At 42.5% G+C, this 22900-nt stretch overlaps 1 protein-coding gene across 1 annotated transcript in view; it reads right to left on the reverse strand.

The window, feature by feature from the left end:
* Positions 1-16729, reverse strand: part of LOC139695300 (ribosomal protein S6 kinase alpha-5-like) — a 205513-nt gene extending 188784 nt beyond the window's left edge. The window contains exon 1 of the mRNA XM_071593997.1: positions 15708-16729. Within this exon, the coding sequence (XP_071450098.1) occupies positions 15708-15945 (238 nt within the window). The 5' untranslated portion in view covers positions 15946-16729. The remainder of the gene's footprint in view (positions 1-15707) is intronic.
* Positions 16730-22900: the final 6171 nt, after the last annotated feature.

The raw sequence follows: 22900 nt of genomic DNA on the forward strand, positions 1-22900 counted from the left end.
CCTTTCTTTACTCGCCAGTTGAGCTATCGTTAACTCACATTTACTAACACTTTGCTTGAAAACACAAAAATTGCTTCAAAATTTAAATGCCCACCTTGTTTCAACTTAATTTCCACTGGGAAAATCAAAACGTATCCACGCATGCTTCTATATGCAATCGATGTATTTGCAAGCCTACTATGAGAAGTAATAATTTACCGAGACTCATCATCTGGGACACACGATTATTCCACGAGTCAATTCCTCGCATTTGGATTTCCGAGAATGCGTGGAGCTGAAAAAGGAATTGATGGGGGTGAGGAGTGTTTTGCGGACACTTGCTACTCTTAGCGGACCAATCAGCCCAGGTAAATTGTGTGTGGCTCTAATTCAACTTACTCGCAGCCGAGGTTGGAAATCAAATCAATCTCAAAGCAGCACGGTGACGCCATCTCAATTCGCCCTAAAGTGTGCGAGATGGGCTCCCATCGCTCACCGTGCCGGACAGTTCCGAGGAATTCGGTCCCAAACCCGAAAGCGTAACATTCTGAAAAATGCGGGAAAACAAGGTCCGACAACAGAAGTAGAGGAAGGGTCGTTGGCGGACAGCCAATCCGACAATAAAACTTCCGCCAGGTAATGAACGCATACAAATGAAACGTTCTCAGAAAGGAGCACATTCTTCGGAGAAAATTGCGACGGCTCAAATTTTTGAATATTTTTCCGCTCGACGACAGAGTAAAATTTCTTCATGGCCAGAATTTCGTGAAGATCTTATCGAGATGATGACTCTTGAAACTTGGGTCGATTATTTAAATCATGCGACTTAAAGCACTCTAATACTCGACTATTTCATCAAGAATAATTAAGCACTAAGGGAAAATCAATTAGATACGTGAGGAACTCATCTTCTTACCTACGTATCTTATCTTCAGGAACTTATGACGCAGGTTAACGCACACTTGGTGAAAATCGAGGTCAAGCATGCTAACAGCCATGAAAATGAATTTTGCATCAAGGTCACAATTTACATAATAGTTAATGACCATTTTTACATTTAAAGCCTTACAAACGTGAAAATATTTCCTACAGCCATAACTGTTTTGCCCTCTTTTTTGGCATATTTTCGGGTACGTTTAACAGAACGTCAATGGGTATGACGAACAAGCCAAGGTTTATTGTAATAAATAAATTCGTAACAAGACTGACTACCCGAAAAATAAATTGAAGTACTCAAATAATAGTTATAAATAGCGCGTAGAACTAAAATAATTAAATTAGTTTAAATTTCACGTCTAACCTTATTTCTGATTAACGTCAGGACTTCGAGGATCATACTTCTAGACCTATTGGATATATTCGAGCGTCTTCACGTCAGCATACACACCCACATAACATTTATTCATACGAATATGAGTGCGTAATCAAGGTGCACACACTTTAAACCACCACGGATTTGTGCATGGACGAATACAAAATGTATGTTATTTGATTACAGCAGTCACGTTTCCAGAAACATGTAACAACAGCAACTACTTGGTCACCCTTAATGACTGCGGCACGACAGCGTAACCACACTTGCATACCCAATATACTCATTCCCCGCGAAGTCAGCAAAAAGCCAATGATTTCAGGGGGGAAGGAACGCACTGGCACACATTTCTCATACACTCCTCTAAGGTTTTACCTTCAAGATTCCTTCACTCAACGAAAAGCCGCGAAAAATGTCACTCCTCACACTCATTTGATACCCTCCACTCTCATATGCGTACCGCAGGTTGCAGTCGGACAAGTGTAGCGGCCTTCAGGTGCTCACATCTGCGATCTGTTAACCCTAACGCAGCCGGGGCGGCGTGAATTCCGAAGGCCGGCGAATCACGCGCATATGGTGACTAATTTACACCGCGCAATGAACGCTATAAGAAGTTCCTGGCACCGGAAAAGAGGAAACGGAAAATAAGACTGATTTAACCAGAGGTCCCTCAAGGGCCAATAAGGAAGATTGAGACATACTTCTTGCCTCATCTAAGGGTAAACCAATTTGAAACATTCAAATTTAGCTTAACAACTCGATTTGTTCGTTAACCAGAAATGCTAAACAGCTCGCTAATCGAAATTGGCGGAAAACGTTAAGATACTTGAAAGTAATATTGGACGAAATGTATTTCCTCGTTCTTAATTCAATTTCTGAATAAATGCGACGTGTCGAGAACATTTAAAATTTTTCATTCAAGTTAATTTGGGTTAACATTTTTTTCGGTCATATTTATGAGCAAAAATTACGAAATACAACTCTGGAGAGTCATTAGCCGTAATTTTTTCGTCCCTATTTCTGAAGGGGTTATCAAGAGTGCGAGACGCTGGAGGAATCATAGACCTAAAAACCGAAAAGATTATCCTATTATCCGATTGCCAGCTCCGTAAATTTTCGGTACTCAAAATAATAGAATGTTTCATATGAATCAAATTAGTTAGGTATCCCTAATGGTTACTGCCATTTAGGAGAGTCAATTAATTCTCACATATCACAAAGCTTCCAAGACGGATCGATAAGCATCAAATTGTTTTCTAGGCTTAGTGGGGTGATGTCCTAACCCGTCAATACGAAAGTTGCAGTTCTCTCTCCCCTTCAGACGTAAGTGCTCGCGGGCTTTTGTAATTCGTTACAATTTCAGGTTAACATTCAATATTCAGTATATACTTTAAAGCAGCGAATTAAAAAATTCAAACGTTAACCGAGATGTGTGCCAAGTAGGAGTTTTTACGCTCCAGGGTCAGGTCAGAATGATTCATTTTCTCCCCGAGCGGATTGGACTACCATTCTATGAATGCCAACGGAGATTCTGGGAAGCCATTACAAACATTCTTAAGACGAAAAAAATTGCATTCACTTTCAGTTTTCAGCACTTAAAATATTGAGATACAAAACACGGAAGAAAATATTTCGATTTCAAACGAAGATATCAGAACTCCTACATTCAAAAACAGAAATGATTGAGAATTATTAACAGCTAAAAGTTGACCTACGGCTAAGGTTTAGAACGCACGGATTTAGGGCATGTGATTCATCTCGAGACGGACGTTCATGATCGTAGCTGGCCTCCAGGCAAAGAAAGACCTTTAGGTCAACAGAGCAGTACACCACCAACCAGACCTGGATTATCGTTCCTCTATCCAACCACCCGACAACGGAGAGATGAGATATGCTTATATCGAATTTTCCGCGAGATGACTGCCTTTCCCAACTTCCCTTGCGGGAGGCAAGATGAAGCGCCACGGCTCACAAAACCGCGGAGAAATGGATCGCACAGAAAGTCCGGCAGAAAGAGAAATTTTTTCACCCCCCTCCCCCCCAATTTTCGCGGAAGAGCTTTTAAAAGCGCGCTCGGCGAACACCTCAACCTTAAGGAGCCAGGGGGTGGGCGTACCAAAAAAACTCCGCGCACACTCACCCACCAAAGAGAGACGACACTCCCCCTCAAAGGAGTGAAGGCCCTCGTGGAAGAGGAGTCGGATGGGGGGTCCGAAGTGGGGCGTGGACCGCCCACAAACCAAACCCCAATACGGCACGATCCTAACCTCACCCAAGGCACGCCTTGCGCCCCTGGAGAGAGAGTGGGGAAGGGAGAGCGAACACAGCCTTTGACCTCGTTTCGCGCGTCTTATGAAACAAGATAGCAACCTTGGGAACAGGGAAGCCGCCCGGGACAACAATCATGGGTTCGAGTCGAAAGTTTTTATATCGAGGGGTGAAGGGGGGTAGCGATGGTGAATGCAGGGAATGCGGAGATGTGGCGAGGGACAGGGTCGAATTTATAAATTATGTCGCGCGGTCAGTTGATGTAAAGTAAAACAGGCCTTTCTACGTCCACATATTGTCATAAATAAATACACCGACAAGCCCAAAAACATTAGGGATTTAAAAACATACTGGGATCCAATACGTTTAAAGTAAACAGTTTAGGAAACATGCAGAGCGCAAAAGATGAGAATATCTCTACGGAATAGAATGACATTCGGGAGCCCTCATCAATCGAGCTCCATACATTATTACTCTTACTTTCAATATGATAATAACTGAAAAGCGTCAGAAAAAATGTTTATATATTTACACACACCCGTGGACTACAACCTTAACGTGGTGAAAGGGCCTGTACGTTCTGATGACCCCTTGAGCTGTGCTGGTGAGAACAATTATTCCTGCTGATTGGGTCACGAATGCCAAAAAGGTCGAAGGATAGGAGCCAGAAGAAGGTTAGTCCGTGCAGCGTCTTATCCTCAGTGAGGCGGCTGCAAAGGCATTTGAACTCAATGGGGCTGTCATTTGATCGATAGTGTCACGTTAACACGGCTATTGAGAAAGTCAACCACCACCTTTAATTACCTCAAGAAATGAAAACGGACATAGATGAGTACGAAACCGGGCAACTACGGGACTCGCCCCGTTGGGCCGTGTGTCGTGCTCGTCTGCGGGAGAAGCAAGGTTTCTGGGGTCGTCATCTCACCAAATACTTGGAGAGCGAAATCGCTAGCAGAAGCACAGAATACGTACATAGTAGATAACCGATCCAGTTAGAACAGGGGCTTTGAATGTTCGGACGATAATGAAAAAAGACAGCGTAGATTGAAGTATTTTGAAATTTGGATCTGGCGAAGGACGGAAAGTGTGAATTGTACAGAATGGAAAAACCAAGGAAGTGCTGGATACGGTAGGGGAGGAGAGTGTGGTTTAATGCTTAATTGAATGTTTGACGCTTCTACATTTCATATTCTCAACCGTAATCCCTGCTTATCTTTCTGAATCAGACGTTAACATTTCATTCATAGTTAAATCAAGACCGCCCGCATCCGCTGCTGAGAAACGGAGCGAATTAATCACGCTGTACCTAAATCTGTGCCTAATCATAATAGTCTAACCAACACCATCCAGAGCTCCTCGGTATTTTCCTTAGACATATACGTATGTTGCGGTGTTCAAATCCAGGATTGGATATGGCTATAACCCAGACTGTCGCAAAACTATATTGATATGGCCCCGCGGTCATTACCTTTCCCATTATCTACTAGTAGAGCAATATCTCCCTTTGCCTACCATCAACTTGAACAATGACCAAGTGCTTGGTTCAGTTTTAAATTAGTAATATTTTATCATTTGCTTTCAGTATGTTTACTAGGCTTCCTCCTTCCATTGCAAAAAATATTATTATCATCACTCGCTGCTCTCTTACCATCCGCTGTATATTACTATATAACGGTATAGCAACTCAAATGCATGTATATAAATTTATTTCTCCATAGGAAAAGGGTAAATGCATTGTGTCCATAAAAATAGTAATATACCACTCCTAAGAAACATTATCTTATACGTCATAGTTATGGTTCATTGCTAATGCCTGCAACTTCAAAACCCCATGCTAGCTTCTGTTTACGGTCTCCACGAACAGCATCAAGCAAACTTTGACCTTCGTTCAAAAACGGCATTATCTTCGAAGCCATTGCGAGCTTTCTGAACAAGAGTAAACTTGAACCATGCCTGGAGGGGACGAGGGACCAAATATATAGAATGGATATTGTGAGTATACCGGTTATCCGCGGGGAAGCAATGCGGTATTCCTTTCTCCGGAGCGCTTAGATCTCCCTCTCTCTGTTATCGCCGCGAGCCCAATAGATCAATAATTGCCAATCACTAACTCAAGTGTTCTGGGGATCCGTTGGATATATGGTGAGATAAAACACCGATTTCATGTTATCATGCTTCCGAGAATCGATATCAAACTTTGAGATTGATTCAGACAAGAATATTTAAATAACATGAATCTGCGTACTCAATTGTATTCATCAGCAGGTTACCACCCGGATACCCAGTTGTAAAAAAATCAGTAGTGGCTACTTTCCGATACATTTCACGAAGATTTACATTTTCCCCGCAAACCAAAAACACCAGTTATCAACGGCATAATTGATTTGATAGGTATGAGCAGATTTAATCTTAAACCGATCCCAACAAAGTGTGAAATTCACACATCAGGGCAGGGGGTGCAGTTCTTTTTCCAGTGCAACCTTTGGTTTCCCAGAAAGATCTGGCTCCCAAAATATTACACAGCTGAGTGTGCCCATATGCGTCAACGAGTATCAAACCGGGGCCTAGGGTATTTAACCAAACGCTCAGCCCTTTTAATCCAGGCTCCCTCGATAAAAAGCGTGAAACAACCAGTTTTACCACATAACATACATTTAATGTAAAAGAATTTAGCCTCATGAAAAAACATATCAAAGAGCTCATTATGACTGACAAGCATAAAGCTATACAAATATATTAAGTCGTCTATCTACTATTTGGAAATGAGCAGATGAAATTTACCGAAGTGGGCAAATATTGTAGCGGTCAAGGCGCAGAAAGTAAAACCCAATTTTTAACCCAGTATGGGACAATTCCACGTTCATCGAGCAAGTAATATCAGTTGGGTACTTATTTTAATATCCTCATCCAATAAATGAAATACTGGAAGTAGGGCACGAGTTTACTGGCTACATAGTTAAGGAAAAATTATAAATATTTAATGTTTTAGAGCTTGCTGCTTGCTTTTCCTGGAAAACACTTCACACACCTGGAGAACATTTTTCAAACGATATAATTCTTTGCGATTTAATCTCTCCACCTTCATTATCTTATTTTCGAATTCAGTCCGCGGGAGAGTCTAATGTCATGAGTGCACCTTCCCCGCGGTACCGGGACGATACCGAGAAGCTTAAAGAGCGGTTCCACCCAAACAGTCTGCATTCCTTACTGAGGAGAACTCAAGGCTCTTCCACCGTCTTATCCGGGTTTAAGTGGAGTGGTGAGGGTTCAATAGAGATTGCCTGCAGAGGAAAGCTCCCGATGTCAACACGCAGAGGAATTTCAATAGAGAACCTCCTCCCCTCGTACAAAAAAAAACAAATACATCGAACGCGATGCGATCCTAACTCAGTCGGGAAATGGGAACCGTTAGTTCGGACGTGCTAAGAAGTGGAGATTAAGACTAAAATCAGTTCACACCAAAATACCCTTTGGCCATCACCATAGCCAGTCTAGTTATCACATTCAAACACCAATAAAGACAAGCACTGGGAGAATCTGTGACGAAATTAAAATACAGAACTGTAAAACAATGGCGCACGCACATTTGATCCGGAAAATTACTTTGATGCCTCATAGGAGAAAGAAAAGTCGGCAACAATACATTTTTTCATGTTTTACTTCCCAAAAGAAAGCTAATAAGATGAAATGAAACAATCTGAGCATATTTCTATCAACAATTTGGAAATGAGCAGATGAAATTTACCAAGGTAGGAATTTAATGTAGCGTTCACGGCGCGGAAAGCAAAACTCATAATTACGGCAGAGTAACGAAAGTAAATAAGCTATTACGGCAGAGTACCGAAACGAGGAGCGAAAGACCTTTGCATCATTTTAAAACAGCGCCGTGGAGGCAGTTAAGCGGTGTTAAAGTGAAGGAGTAGTTTGTGGATGACTCCCTCACTAAAGGCCTCGGAGTGCAGTTGGGGAAACCCTATGAGGAAAAAGTCCAGCACACACTCGATAAAAGCCTTCTCGCCCTCCCCCCACCGTCCGCCCTCTCACACCATCGCCCCTTCTGAAGTCACGCCCCCACTTTTTCCCGCTTCCCCTCCTCCACTCTCCCCTAAGCCTCTCCCTCACACCCTCGCTTCACGGGAAATTCCACAGCGCTGATGATTCGGGGAATACGCTGCGGCCGTCTGCTCTTTTCGGGGAAGGGAGATCGATCCCAGCCACCGCCCGGCACGGAGTGGCTTCGTATTCGTAAACTGGGAACGCGACTCGGGACGGAATGGATGGAGCGACCGCGAGACCGGAGGTAATTCGGGACATTACGAATATGACTCGAGATAGATCAATTTTTTTGGGGAGAGTTGGAAGGACGAAGATACTCTTCATTGGCATTGGCGCACTTTTAGTTACCACGAAGTTGAACGTCCCATCCAAAGGATCCCCTGTAATTCGACACCGCCTGGATTTAACTCGGGGTCTCAGGTTGGAAAGCCAATACTCTAACCAACATATTATCGGGAAGCCTGCACTCGTATTACTGCCACAACAACATGGTCCTCACCTAACCTTCGAACTCGGACGGAAGGTGGAAAGGAAGATTAGTGTGGTCGCTGGGGTTGATGGGTAGCGCGCTTGCTTAGTATAGAAATTTAGGAAAAATTGGCACTTCAGTTAAAATCAAAACGAAAGCTTTACGATAATAATTAAAGCGTGAGAACGCTGTGGTTTTACGGAAAAACTTTACTACAAATCTGGAATTTCAATTCACAATTCATCGAATTGAGCGATGAATTTTGTGGTGTTTGATGAAATTGCTTTAAAGTATATCATCTCTCTTTTCCAATGCCTTCCGTTTAAATACTACGGTATGTGCATTGATCTATACACTGTCGAATGCGCAATAGTGCTAGCATGTTCAAGTGGTTCTTTAATTTCAAGTTACTTCCAAACCGGACTCGCTTCACCGCTCCTGTCGCTTTCAGTAGTTACATAGCATTCGGCGCTTCAGTTGAACCTTCGTCAAAGCCTAGGGATAATAAGGTTTTCCTCTGAATATTTCTTCACGAATCGACTTTAAATGTCGATTTACCATTCTCTTTTGCCGCTCACACCGTAATCCGGATGACAGGAATGAGGAGCTTTCGTGTAATGCGGAAGACGAAGAGGCAAGCGCGCTCGCGCGTTTTGGCACGTTAAATGATCTCATTCCCAACCTGACGTTATGTCAAGGGTGTTTGCTTATCTCATGCGGCATAAAAACCATAACCGATGCAGATAATCATTTCTGGGGTGGCATACATGGTAGGCATCTCGTCTGCGACGCCAGAAACGACGCTTTACTTGTTTGCATCGCAGAGCAGATGGAAAAAACGAACTACATATGATTTTATCGTGAAAAAGATACCCTGAATTCCCGTTGAATTTTTAAATCAAATAGTCGCACGTGCGTCAATATATTTTTAGAGAATTGTCCCATCCTGAAAGGTAACTTGTGATCTATTTGTATCGCAATCGAAAGACAAAAATATTACGATAAGAGTCATCACGACACGAAGCTATAATCATCAGAGCCATCAGCCATGCCATCATCCAACTTATCAGGGAGATTATCGCGCGCTGAAACATTGAAAGTAGAAGTTCGTTTATGTCCGTTTATTGTAACTGAAAATGTAACGGAGTTGGGTAAAGGTAAATGTCGTTCGGGATTAAAGTCAGAGAAATTGAGTCAATGGAAGGAAGAGAACGGTGATAGAAGTGAATGCATAATTTCTTCGGGCCAACGGACTCGTAAACAAGCAAGATATAACTTCAATCTCCCCTAGACTTTCCGCGAATCGGGAGAACAGGGAATTTCATTGGCATTTACTCTAATATAAATAAATTTATGGGGAAGTTTATACGTCATAATTTTAGTATGCAGAATATCATTAAAATATTAACAGCTACACTCGCTTTACGGAATCGCATTAACTCATACTCGTATAAAATAAACTCATTATTATTTTCATACTCCCGCGGGTTACTGTTGCTCTTTATCATTGAAATCCAATCAAACAATTTGCAATAGCCACGCATTTAAGTAAATAATTTGAACATTTTGAATTTTCATCTGTCAATTCTGGCCGCAATTTCAGTTTGAATCTACTTCAAAAAGGCTATTAAGCACGCAAATAGTTACTTGGGCAGAAAACCATTAATGCCATTCATTAAGTTGAGCCTCATGTGAATAAAATGTTGCTCGATGCTTCGATTTTTGAGCAACGTGATAATTCAAATCATACCCTTCTGAAAATATGCTAATGTATTCGCCGTTCTAAAAGGCCTTGTGCCAGAAAAATTAAATATTATGTTTCCCACTCCGCGGAATCCATTTTCTCTGTAAAAGCGAATATTAACATCTATTATCGCAATAAAATTATCGATAAATCGGATAAATTATTCCAGGGGCGTATTTCCGAGCTCGAGGAATAAACCAAACACATTTAAATAAATTAATAAATAAATTTTAATAAACGTCAATATCGAAAGATGAAAGCTGGTCCCTCGCCTTTTTGCTAGCTTCAAAAAAGGGACAAAATGGTATTGGGACCGTGAAACTATCCCATCTGTACATTCTCACACTTGCTGTCACAAGGCACCTTTCAAATTTCAACGAAAATCATACACCTGACCGCTTTCTCAATTCTCATGCCCTCATTAAAAATAGGAGGAATGGTATGCAATTCCAGAACCAATTTTACTCTGAATCTCTCTCGATCATTAATTATGGAGCAGGATAAAACTATACACAATCGACTGTCCTCCACACCAGGCATGGACGCAATGATAATCCTTGTCAATTGCCGCTGACATACCCAGACCAGCCTCGGAATTCGCACCGAAAACAATGGCATTCAGCCAAAGCTTCCCGTCCTTCGAATTTCCGCTCTAAATATTACGTTTTAAGATTTAAAATCTGGGAGTGTCAATTATTTCTTATTATTTAAAGGAAATGATGGATGATAAAAGCTTTTGGGATCATTATTAAATGAAAAAGATAACAGCACTTTTGAACAATCATCGATTAGAAATTAATGCACAGACGGAAAAACGTTTTATGCCGGGCATTTGTGCTTATACTTCCGTCGACCACTCCAATTTACTTACAACACAGATGCCTTCACTCAAATCGCATGCTAGCAAAGCATCTACGGAAAGAAATGGACCCAACTATGTAGATGAGGAGAATCTATCACAGAGACTTCGATAAAGGAAATGTGAAGGAAAACACGGTCACGCCAATAGTAAAAGAGCGTGGGCTTGGAACGCGCTAATTCCTAAAGCTATCGAATGTCTTTAATACCCCAACAGCAACAAATGAAGTGACATGATTATCCGCGACGTGAAATGAGCTTCAAACCTCTACCGCCAGGGACTAAATTCCATCTTAACTCTTACCGGCAATTACCTTCTGCAATTCCTAAGACAGAGGTTAATAAAACATCGAACTGAATTGGCCAGACTAGACAACGTTTCGATTAACCAGTGCATGCCGACACTGCTACTTTAAGCAGGCCACTTAGGGTAAATGGGGCCACCTTCGGGAGAAATCCTGGTTGAGCCACCACGCGAAAGTGATATCTGCTTGCAGCGTCTAATCTAACTCGGTGAGGGAGAAAAATTGACGAGTGAATCAATCGGCGCTCTCCTTTAAGAGTTCGCTCGAAGGGACTACGTACCACAATTTAATGCCGAGGCGGAATATTAAACCAACGGCTATTGGTTTCTGGCCAACGAAAATAACAATCATGCCTTTCCCTTTCATTTGACTGTAGTGAAAACATATGAATCCTTTTTTTTACAATATTGTATTCAAACGATATCTACTTTCGTACTATAGAGAGGAGATACATTCACTTTAGGATACTTCACTTATCAAACGCAAATTCTTTCCTGGATTAGACGACGAAAAGCTCGTCAAATTACGCCGAAATCCACGAAATATATTGTATTGATAAAACAAGAGGGCACCTGACTTCGCTAGGCATGTTAACACTCTCCCAAAGGGTCTCCCTTTGGCACATTCGTTACCCTTTGGGCAGGAATTCATCCGAAATATGTCCACAGCAGAAATCGCAGAACCCGCCTCATTCGAGGGAGAAGCGAGATTTCTCCGAATCCAAAGCAGAGAAGTGCGCGCTTTGATGGCCTTTTCGTAGAACGCAGGCTCAGATACTTAGTCTCCTCCCGTTAAAGCCCCCGATGCTTAAACCCTTAAAGCCCTTTCGTGCGAAACGGATATCACAGAATCCTGAATTAACGAGTGACACACGAGTATATTTTGCTTGCTAAATATATGCACTCGCAAAGATAAGTATATAAGATTCAATCATTGCCAATTACACCTGAGGCTATTAAAAGGAATTTGCGTTTCCCTTAATCTAAGACCTTCATAAGACATAGAACACACTTTTCGTAACAAAAGTAATCACGGGAACCGAAAGTACAGAGAAAGATACTTCCTGTCAATTGAAACAACAGCACCAGCTGGAAAGTAATAAAAATATACGTGAGAAACTTCATTTATCTCCGGATTCACCTAATATTAAGCATGATTAAATTTTCATTATATCTTTTTCGGAATAAGAGCATTTAATCCAGATAATTATCATACGGGTCCCAGACAGTTAAAAGCCTTCATATGCAGTCAGTTACCAGACGCCGTATACTATACTGTATTGGGCAGTACCAAAATGGATAAAATGGTCGTAGATTTGTGCACCAACATAATAAAAAAGCCATTCATTGCTTAGGAAATTATGGTTTAATGCCGACTCCTTGAAAGCATCGCATCATCATTGGTATGGAGTCACCGCTGGAAGCGCAAAGATTATATGCACAACCATAGAAAAGAGGATAAATGCTGCCATTCGAGTTTACCTCTATCATGGAGGTAATAATCAAAGCCCAGCAAACACATCGGTAAGCGGGACCACAGCGAGAAGGTGAGGGAAATTGCCTGCCGAACATACCAATAATATAATTGGAATCAATTTCCCCTCGAACAATTGGTGGCCACAACACAATGTACACAATTTGTAATAGCCGAAAACAAAACGACACACAAATACTACGAACAGATACCTAATAATCAAATTACCCTAATAGCACACTCATCCAGTCTCACGCCCTCGTAGCGGATCGCAGGGTATGATGATGCATTACCTACTATTATCAACGGATGCACTTGAACGTTGAAATAAGCTTCGATTTTACGGGAATCGATGGATCACTCGATCGGTCCTGTCAAGATGCAGCCGCGCAATGGGGGTCCCGGGGACAAGGTCGAAAACCCCTAAATGCATTACCGAAACGAACCCCCCCGGTCGACACCCTCTCGGGAAGGGAATGCAATTTTCACTCACACGAAAGTCCCCCGAGACACTCCTCGGAAATCAAACCTTCGCAAAAAAAACACAGAACACATCCACACACGTGAGAATCACCCGCCACCGAAACACTAGCGGAAGACTTTAAAGAGCTCCCCCCATCCCCCTCCCGTCCCGCCCTCAGCTCTTCCCTGAGTATTTTTTGCATGGCACCCCAGAAATCAAGGTCCCTAATGCCAGCGCGCGAGGTTTTTTTTGAACCCCACTTTCACTGGTTGCGAAGGCTGCTCGGTGGTGGTGGGGGAGGGCCGGGAGTGGGCAAGGATAGAGGTGTTTGAGTGTGTGTGGAACCAAGCAAGCGCCGGCCGTTCGACCCCCTTTTGCAAACTCGTCACCCACGCGGACGAGAATAGAATGGCGAGAACAAAAGAAGAACTGTTTGGGTCCATAGAGAAGGGAGGAAGGAGGGTGGGACTGCAAAGCAAATAAATCTCTTTCCGAAGAGCGACGTTTTTAGCACTGGAGGGAAAACAAAGAGAAGAAAACAAGTTTGTATCGGCAACCCACCGGGGTCCACCTCTTTGGACTGGCCCTAAATGGACGCATGGAGGAAGCGATAGCACTATGACGCGATGTGTGAAAAAGAAATGAAAGCCAATAATTCGTGAGAGGAGCCGAACCCGGAAATATCACGTCTCCAAATGACAAGAGGGGCGACGGAATGAGCAATCGTCGCCTCAATCGACCACAGTACTTCTTTTTTTTGTGATCGCGAATAAATTGCACATCAACTAAATGAGATTGTTGACGGTCAAGTTATTTCAGGGAGCGGATCAGAAACTTCCAAGGTTTAGAGGTATTCTTCACCGAAAAAAGAGTAACTAAATGCACTGGTTTTCGTAAACAATCCGTAATGATATTAGTGAATATCTGCTCAGTTTGGAATGATTAGCACTTCAGATGGAATGGAGCGTTATGAGTACGTGGAGTTGAATGATCTACTGGTTCTAAACCGGCTGAGGTATTCATATACATATGTACTCTTAAATACTGCTTGGAAGTGATGTTATAATATCCTAAAAGAACCACAACATATTTGCTAGGTCCGCCAAAAAGCTTCCTTTGGTCCCCATGAAAGACCCGATTGATGAAGTGAATTTTACGTTTAACACAATTTCAACTTAATTTCACGCCACATTAAAGGAATGGTTCGCTCTTAAAAAAAGGACTCCTCTCTGAATGCACTCTACAACTGGAGGGTGGGAAGTAGGCTGAATGAGAAACCGATACGAAATCTTTCACCAAAATTCAAAATGTGTTAAGTCGTTGACGAAGACGTTCGGCTATATCTAGAAACCACTTTATATATAACGGCAAACGTCCTCATTTTTATGGAGTACTCTCTAAACGCATGACCCTATCACGGAAGAAAAAAATAGGCGTTTATCCTGGGTATATTCTGTATCCATTGGGTATCGAAAACTGGCGGCATCATCATTAATAGAAACCAGAGCTGAACTACTACTATATGCTTAAGTAAAACGGAAATTCAAGGTTATGAATTCTCATTCCGGAAAAATTAGGTTTTATTACACCTGACGCTGCGTTGTTCATCAATATCAAACCATTGAACATGGAACAAATCAGCGGATAACTCTAGTAACACTCAGAGAAACAGGATCGGAAGTGATGACTGGCGACACTTTCGCCGGCGAGGATCTTACATGGACTTTCAAGCGGGACGCACATGGCTTGTCAACAGCTGGTCGGATATCTGGGGTGAGTGACGACTGAATGTAAGGCGTGGGATGACCGAAAATCACTGATAAACTGTGGCTGTGCACCGTCCTACCATCGTGTCGACAGGGCTAGGGTCAGTTTTTGAGAGATCGAGAAAAAATATCAGATTCAACAGAGTAATGTTTTGGGACTGACTAAGAAAATCCAGAAACTGTTGTTGTTACAACTGAGAGGTGGGAGTAAGTAATAGGACCTCATCCTACTCCCGTTAAACCGTCAACAGAAAGACCATTAAAGCCACCTTTACCGCACCTTACCGGACATTAAAACTAGGTTACAACGCCGGCCCCATATCAGTACGCCCTCAGAGCATTCAAGGGAAGCTCACGGCTGATGCACGGGATTTCCACACTGAAGGCCTCGATTTACATCAACATTCAGCGGCATGCCGATACCGACACTGAGCTGTTAGGCATTAAAAACGTACCGTAGTCTTTTAGGAGGGATGTATGAAACTGAGTACCACGGAGCTTGACAGTAAAAAACGGAGATAATTGTCAACTAAGTCAACACGAGTTTTTCTTCCACCCTTCCTACACTCACCATGCATCTAACTAACCGCTGCCTTCCCTAATTACTCTTAAGATGTTACACGATAAGGACATTCGGATCTTTTAATATCACTTACGATAGGAAGATTTATTTAGCCATTTCAAGAGGGAAACAAAAAGGCTGTTTTGGTGGGCATGATCTGAACAGCGAGCTTCAAATTAAATGTCCCATTAATTTGTGCTAACGGCATTATTCAAGACACAGCCCGCACTTCGGGTCTTCAGCCCGAAAAGCCTAGCGATTGCTTCAATTTCTCTCCTGCCAGAATCGGGGAGCATTAAAGCTTTAGGTTCCCATTACTTTGGATCTCTCTTCGCTCCTTGTTGTGAACACATCTTTTAAGCACAACACCGGCCTAGGGCCGACAATTCCAAAATTTCACAGAGATAGTTGGTGAAATAGGAAAAAGAGAAGTCGCGGACATCGACACCAACCTCTTTGGTGGCCATTCCGCCCATGTAAGGGGCACCATTCCGAATCTTCCCTCTCCTCGGCGTCCCCGCACCCTTCCGGCACTTCGCGGGCGCCACGTGCGTCCTTCCCGCCGGCGCCAGAGTCAACCTCGCACTCATTGACCTCGGCCTCACCGGCTCCGTTGGCGCACACCTCCTCGCCACACTCCTCTTCCTCCTCCTCGAAGTAACCGCTCTCGTGCTCAGTCTGGAGACCCATCGCTAATGCTTGGCTGATCTCATTTCCCCGAGGAATCGACGGCAGAATATTTGGGAGGAAGAGTTTTTTTGTCAGTTTCTCCCGATCGGGAAGTAAACAAAACGTAGCTTTTTTGGAAAGAAGAGATCACGAGGGGATAAGACTACGCTCAACCTCTCGCAGTTAGCCGGGCGTCACTGGAAATCACTGTCAGAGCAATGGAGACAGAGATATTTAAATATGCGACTGCGTAATCCTTGAGAGGGACACGATTAAAATTTTAAAAAATGTGCAGGAAACTTGCGATGACAAGTTAAAGTTTCTCTCCCACTTCCGAAGGACTCTCTTAACAGTCCGTGCAAGTGTATAAAAATACCAGACAAGTTCCCTGAATCACTTGGACGAGATAAGTAGAGAAAAACCCCGTCGCCTCACAGGGAAAACTGTTACCAGTTGTGAGGAATAATCAAAGAACACGATCGGTGTTCAAAACAATAGTACCTGATCGTGCTCCTCACCGGAGAACTGTCACAACACTTAAGTGTCACACGCTTTATTAATCCAATGTGAAGGCCTCGGAACTCGACACAAGTCAGCAGCAGACGGAAGTTGGGTGAACACAACAACACAATACACGGGCACTTCAAGAAGTTTCACGCGTCCGAAACACTCCTATAAAACTTTTGGACCGGAGAGAAAAAAAATGACGGGAACAGTTTCGCCACACCGCCACGGGTGGGGAAAGAGGGATGTATTTATTTTTTTCCCTCGCGGAGCGATCGCGCTCTCTTGCGCCCAGTACAACCTTCTCGGACGAAGGCTCTGCCAGCTATGCCTGACTCTCTGGATTGGATAGCGAGTCGAAAGGGGAGGAAGAGAGGGGTTGGCGGGGAGAGGAAAGAAAGAGTGGGGAGGATACCGGGAGAGGGTGAGGCCAGGCCGGTGGTTATGGGCCGGGGAGAGAGGGTAAGGAGGGGGAGGGAGAAAGACTTGCCTCTCACCGAGAGAACGGGAGTGTGGGCTGGCAAGAGGAGGTTTCGACTTGGAGGCGTCGTGGGGGTGAGGGATTTGAGGGGAGGTGGAAGGAGAGCCGGGAGGGGATATAGCGGGCGAGTGTATAGCGGAATGGAATCCTGTGGAGGGGATGGTCGTAACTGGGTTTTGGAAGTAGGTCACCAATGTAATAGTTCGCGCGAGACGCCACGGAAAGCGTTGCAATCACCGAAATTCATCCGATTCCACCCACTTCCACCTCCTTCTAAATCCTTACCCCCCCAAAAAACACCATTTTCTTGTCCCCTACACATATCTCCTACCCTCACCCAATTCATTTCCCTTCCCGTGACACTCTTATTATTCGTGTCCCTGTTCCTTATTATTTTCTTTTCAAGGGGTTTCGCCACACTTCAGAAGGGAGAGTTTTCGAGGGCAAAAAAATAAAAGCCTTGCGTCTGTATCATTTGGGCCATTGTTGTTGACGCTTTCCTCTCCTCCCACGTATTTGTGTTTCATTACCTGCCTCCTCGCCATCTCACGCGAAGACTCTGTTGCGGGGAGTCATTACGACACCTATTAGTGGGAAGGGAGAGGTAGCGATAGAATTTGATCATCAAACTCAATGATGGGGAGGGGAGGAGATGCCTCCCCAATCGTTGCCATGTGTCAGTTGAATCGGTTGGCCGACTCTGCTGGCGAATGTGCCAGCCACCCGAAAACCCAAATGACTGATTCGCTTGTTCCCTTTCGACATACATATACCACTTTACCGTATCTTCATAGGCTTGCAAATGACGAACGCACGCCGGCCTGCGGAGGTACACTGCGGTACCGGTGTAGCGCTCTTGGCTAATATAACTATCTCTTTCCATTTTTTTAAATCCCCCGCGGGTGCACTTGACACAGTTGCTGCGTGAAGCGCTCAGTACCGATACGCTGCGATCAGCCCTTGTAACAACACCTAAATTTAGAACACTGTTAAAACAGGCTAATTCACAGTTATGGAACATCAAGACATAACGCGCTTATTTCACACCATCTATGACTAGTCAACATCATAGGTTAACCAACTAATAAATCTAACGCGAAAATTTAAACGCGCCATTATTTTTAATTTGATAATTTTGGAACTTGTAGTTGAGAGTCAGAATTAAGTTCTAATTAATTTGTGCTAAAAAAATCAGAAAACACATCTGCGTCGTAAAAGGTCACAAAAATAGGATTACTTGGAACAAATTACGAGTGCGCTTTACGTGAATTGAGGTACACCTAAATATTCGTATGAACACAATCCTTCCATCCTAAGTGGTAGCGTTCTATCGAAACCACTTAAATAATTGGTGGAATTACTTAAACTGATGCAGCCAAACATACTTCCGAGATTCGATTTTTGAAAACCACGCTGCTCAGCGATACAAACAAGTGTAAAAGAAACATAAAACGGCTGCTGAGCGCACAAAGTGACGCTTTTAAAAAACGGAATTGAAACAATCAGTCGCTTAAAAATCGATAAATTTTAAAAGACCTTATTCTATTCTAATAATTTGCGGAAGTTTCATTTAATTGTGTTCAAGTTCCGCTAACAAACTGAAAGTTCCTTGCTAACAAATATTTCTGGGATCTTTCATTAAAATGATAACGAAGGTGAGACCGTTTCAAACATCTATGATTAAACGCTGTGATTTTATAAGAAAATGATGTATTTTCTTCAGATCAAAAACTAAACCAATTATATCCTGCATACTCTTGGCTATTTCATCGGCGTGGAGGCTGATATTCTTTGCAAGTTACGCAAATGCAAAGGGATTAAATAAAAATAATGATTCCAATTGAAAAAAAACGTCTCTCCAGGGAGACCCTATTGTCAAAGGGTAGGAGCCATACAAAATACTGTCTTCGCGCCGCCTGCATGTGTCAAAATGAAATAAAAGTGACACAGTGCAACCACATTACAGATGAAAAACGTAAAATTGCTGGAAGACTGTTTAAGGTGAGCATAGCTTGAAATTAAATGCCTGTGATGTAAAACAAAACAAGTCCCGTCTATTACGATCGCATTAAACATACAGCCGTTTACTTACCTCCTAAAGTAAATTTTGGGCACCAATACAAGCATATCATGTCAGCAGTTTGCTTTTTCCTTTGCCATTGGAAACAACACATTTGTGCCATTTCAGAAGGCGGCCGCGTCCTTGAAACTTCGGAGTGGAGGAAAACGTTCACGCTGTGGGGTAACCGACAAAGGCAGAGGGAAACAAACATCACTGAGGAATGGAGTTCACTCTGAGCTAGAGGGATAAATATTGTTCCTGTGGATAAAATGATTAGCAAATGGCAGCCAGCATTATTCCACTCGTTTGTAATTCAACATCAGTGCTATAATTGTTATCACCAACCCTAAATTGGCAAAAATGATAAACCAAAGCAGGGGCAGATGCTACTGTGAGGCCGTTTAAATAATGATGTCATTCTCACTCTTATGTGGGTAACAAGGATAATGAAAGAGTCGAGAAGGAATAGGAGGAAGAAGTGGACACGCACCGGTTTGGTCTCGTTCATAAAACATTTCGATTTGCCACTGTTTCCGATAAAACTCACACTAATATAATAATACTATGTAATTATGATTACAAAAATCGATTATTTTACTTAATATCTCGTTTAAAAGCACTTGAATGCTAGGAGTATCTACATCTACACAATGCCCCGCAATCTGCAAGGACGTGTGGCGGGGGGTGTCGAGACACCATCCGAAAACAGAATAAAACTACATGTAAAACAAACAAAAGCATGCCAATTCACACCCCAAGAGGCATAAGCATGTATGTATATATTCATGCAAAACGTATTTTACTTTACACACATGCAAACAGATATTCTAGCAACTAACATACGCATTTACAAATGAACCATTGCCTACACAGTGTTCAATCTTGTCCTCGCTTGTATTTCAAATGTCTTTATTATTTCTATTATGACCTTGAATTCACGCTATTTTGATTCCTGCTTATCCGAGGAAAGAACTAGTATTTATATCTATCTGTACTGGAGTACTATATATCTCCCTTATCTTATCTTTGTGGTCTAACCTACCCACCGCTGCATGCCTGCTGCGGTGTGTCACATTCCCGTCTTTGGGGGCGGAGACCATGAGTTGCATGTTCATGTGGTAGTAGAATTTCCACTTTTACTTTTCAATTCTAATTTGCACGTTATTGGATAGATTTTACTACATTTGTAGGGGTAAGTGCATGTATATGTTAGCCATAATAATTCCTTTTGAATCATAGTGAAACTCGAGTGTTTGCCTTCCTAAAAGTGTACGTCACACTTGATCTCTTCGCATCTGAAGTGGTTTCCAGCCTAATTCCTTTAAAATGTCTGTCACACTCATCTTCTTATCGGAACAATTTTTGAAGAATCTGTAGGATTTTCTTTGAAATTTATCTAAATCTTTCATCGGCACTTTCTCATAAGGAACCAAGTACTTGTGGCGTATCCCAAATGTGGCCTAACTAAAGCGAAAAAACACCTATTTCTATCACATTATTTCCCCATCACCTGAAGTTTTTTACAGTAGGCATTGTTTTAGAATATGTACATACTTGCATTTGAATAAATATTATAGCTCATATAAAAAACACTATAACCCATAAATGCATATAAACCTATATCCACCACGCAATAATAGACTAAACATTTAAAGTTAAGTGTTTCAGCAAATGCACGGCTCGTCCAATAAGTCGATGGGAAACAGAATACGGTTCTCGTATTATCGGAAAAGGTTTGCCTTCAGAAAGCCTCATCTCTCTCTACACTGCTGTTAAGTTTTCAGCTTGATCCATCAGGTGCTTTCACTTTCATAGTCGATTGAAGCAGCAAACTTTTGCTTATTTATAAAAATGAGTTTCGTGCGATGATTAAACACTTCTATTTAAAAGGCCAAGAGAGATCAACCGAGTTGAATTATGTTATGCGACTGCTTACAATTGGGTTCATACGTTTAAACGCGTCCATGGATCCACAACTAAAGAAAAGCATTCAGAACGTCCAGGAGAAGTGACTCCTCCGACATGATCGACAAAATGCACGATATGATTGTGGATGATTGACAAATCAAAGTTTGCGAAATAGTTGAGGCCACTGGCATAACACAAAGCATCGTGTTTCAATTTGGTACGAAAAATTAATTGCGAAAAAAATCTCGACAAGATGGGGACCATCGAAACAGTATGCTCTCAATAGAGATAAACGCAATCGTGTGGTCAATTCGGAAGCTGGTGTTTTTCTGTCGTAATCCTGGTGAATTTCTGCGTCGATTGATTACTGTGGTCGAAACATGGATACGTACACTCCTACACTCCAGAGACAAAGGAACAGTCGAAAGTATGGGTTCATAAAAGCGATCCGACTCCTAAAAAGGCAAAGACGGTGAAATAGGCCGACAGTATGTAATCCACGGCTGTTTGACCAATATAGTTCAGTGCTATAGTGTAGTAATTCCCTCGGGGTCGCAAGTAAACACAGGGGCCCCGTACCATTCTAAAGTCTGCCGTAATTGCTAGTTCGGTGAATCAAGGGCCACCCCACCTAAATCCTCCAACGTATCCGTCACGCTTATTTTTTCGCGTTATTTAATTAGTACAAATAATATGAATCAGCTTCATTTGGAACTGAGACACAACAATAAACCTATAATAGTGCTAGTACGTATGGTTAGTAATATTAATAATATATTGCGCTGGACGGCAAATGCAAGTAGCCCGCTGAAAACCCAAGGAACTAATGTAAGCGAAAAAAGGAAAATCTTGTTAAATACATGGATTTCCGCCAGATATACCTAGCCAATTATTAGAAATATTAAAAACATTGAATTCACAAGTCGGAACAAAATTAAAAATTGCAAAGATGTCAGGTATTCTTTCAGGTGCATGTGTATCTTAGTTGGTAGTTTGAGTGTTTGCATGTGTGTGGGGTGTAAATGTTCTTGCATGAATGTACGGCATGTTTTTTTGTGGATGTATGCATTTGTGGTTTTTGCATGCGGTTTTTTTTCTTTTCTAAATTACGGGTGGTGTACTAACACTCCCCGCCACACGCCCTTGCGGCGGCTTGTGGGGTATTAAGTAGATGTAGATGTAGGGTTTGAATTCAACCGGTAGGAGCTATCACCACTCTCTCTCCAAATGCTCACTAATTTCAGTACATAAACGTTACGTGGCCGAATATCAACGGATTTACACGCGGTTTGGTGCCAGGTGGAAAGAAATTTCATGCAATTTATACAAATGTCAAACACTAATTATAAGTTCCGCTAATTTGAAGCTCCGCTGGTGAGTCATCGAGGTGCGCTCCATGGTCGCCGTCCATTGGGACGCAAGAAAAGAAAAGGTGCTCAGTGAATCAGAACTCGGGGTCCTCTTCTACCTGTTTCACATTTAACCAAGGCAGAGAGGGACGCGATGCGTAACATTTCTTCCGCACAGAGAGGCAAGAAAACGATCAGACTGCAGCAACTAAAGGGTTAAATGGGATGGGGGAGCAAATTTCTGAGGGAAATCCGGAAAGGGCAGAGAAAGTGGATGGAGGTAATATTGTAAGGTGTTGGGATGTTGAAGGCTGCAATGTAGAAGGTTCTAAGAGAAGGATGAGAGTGGGTTTTTTAGACAGAATGAAGGCAGGCAGAAGTCAAGAATAAATAAAAAGAAATAACGTAGGGCAAACGAGTTCTCACGAGGCATAGAGGATTCTACATAATGGCGTTAGGGACCGTTCCAAAACTCAACGTATTAGATAATCGATAGAATATCTAGAATTAATGGCCTACACAAAACACGACCTAACAACTCCAATTGCAATAATTGAAAGCATTCCTCGATCCCACACACTTAATATGTCTCCTTTCAATGCCGGCCAGCATACCTATCCACTTTCTACCACAACTTCACTGCCCTAATCTCCCCTCTATAACAATTCTCTA

This window comes from Hetaerina americana, unplaced genomic scaffold, assembly GCF_022747635.1.
Source record: "Hetaerina americana unplaced genomic scaffold, ioHetAmer1.1.p SCAF_6, whole genome shotgun sequence".
Lineage (NCBI taxonomy): Eukaryota > Metazoa > Arthropoda > Insecta > Odonata > Calopterygidae > Hetaerina > Hetaerina americana.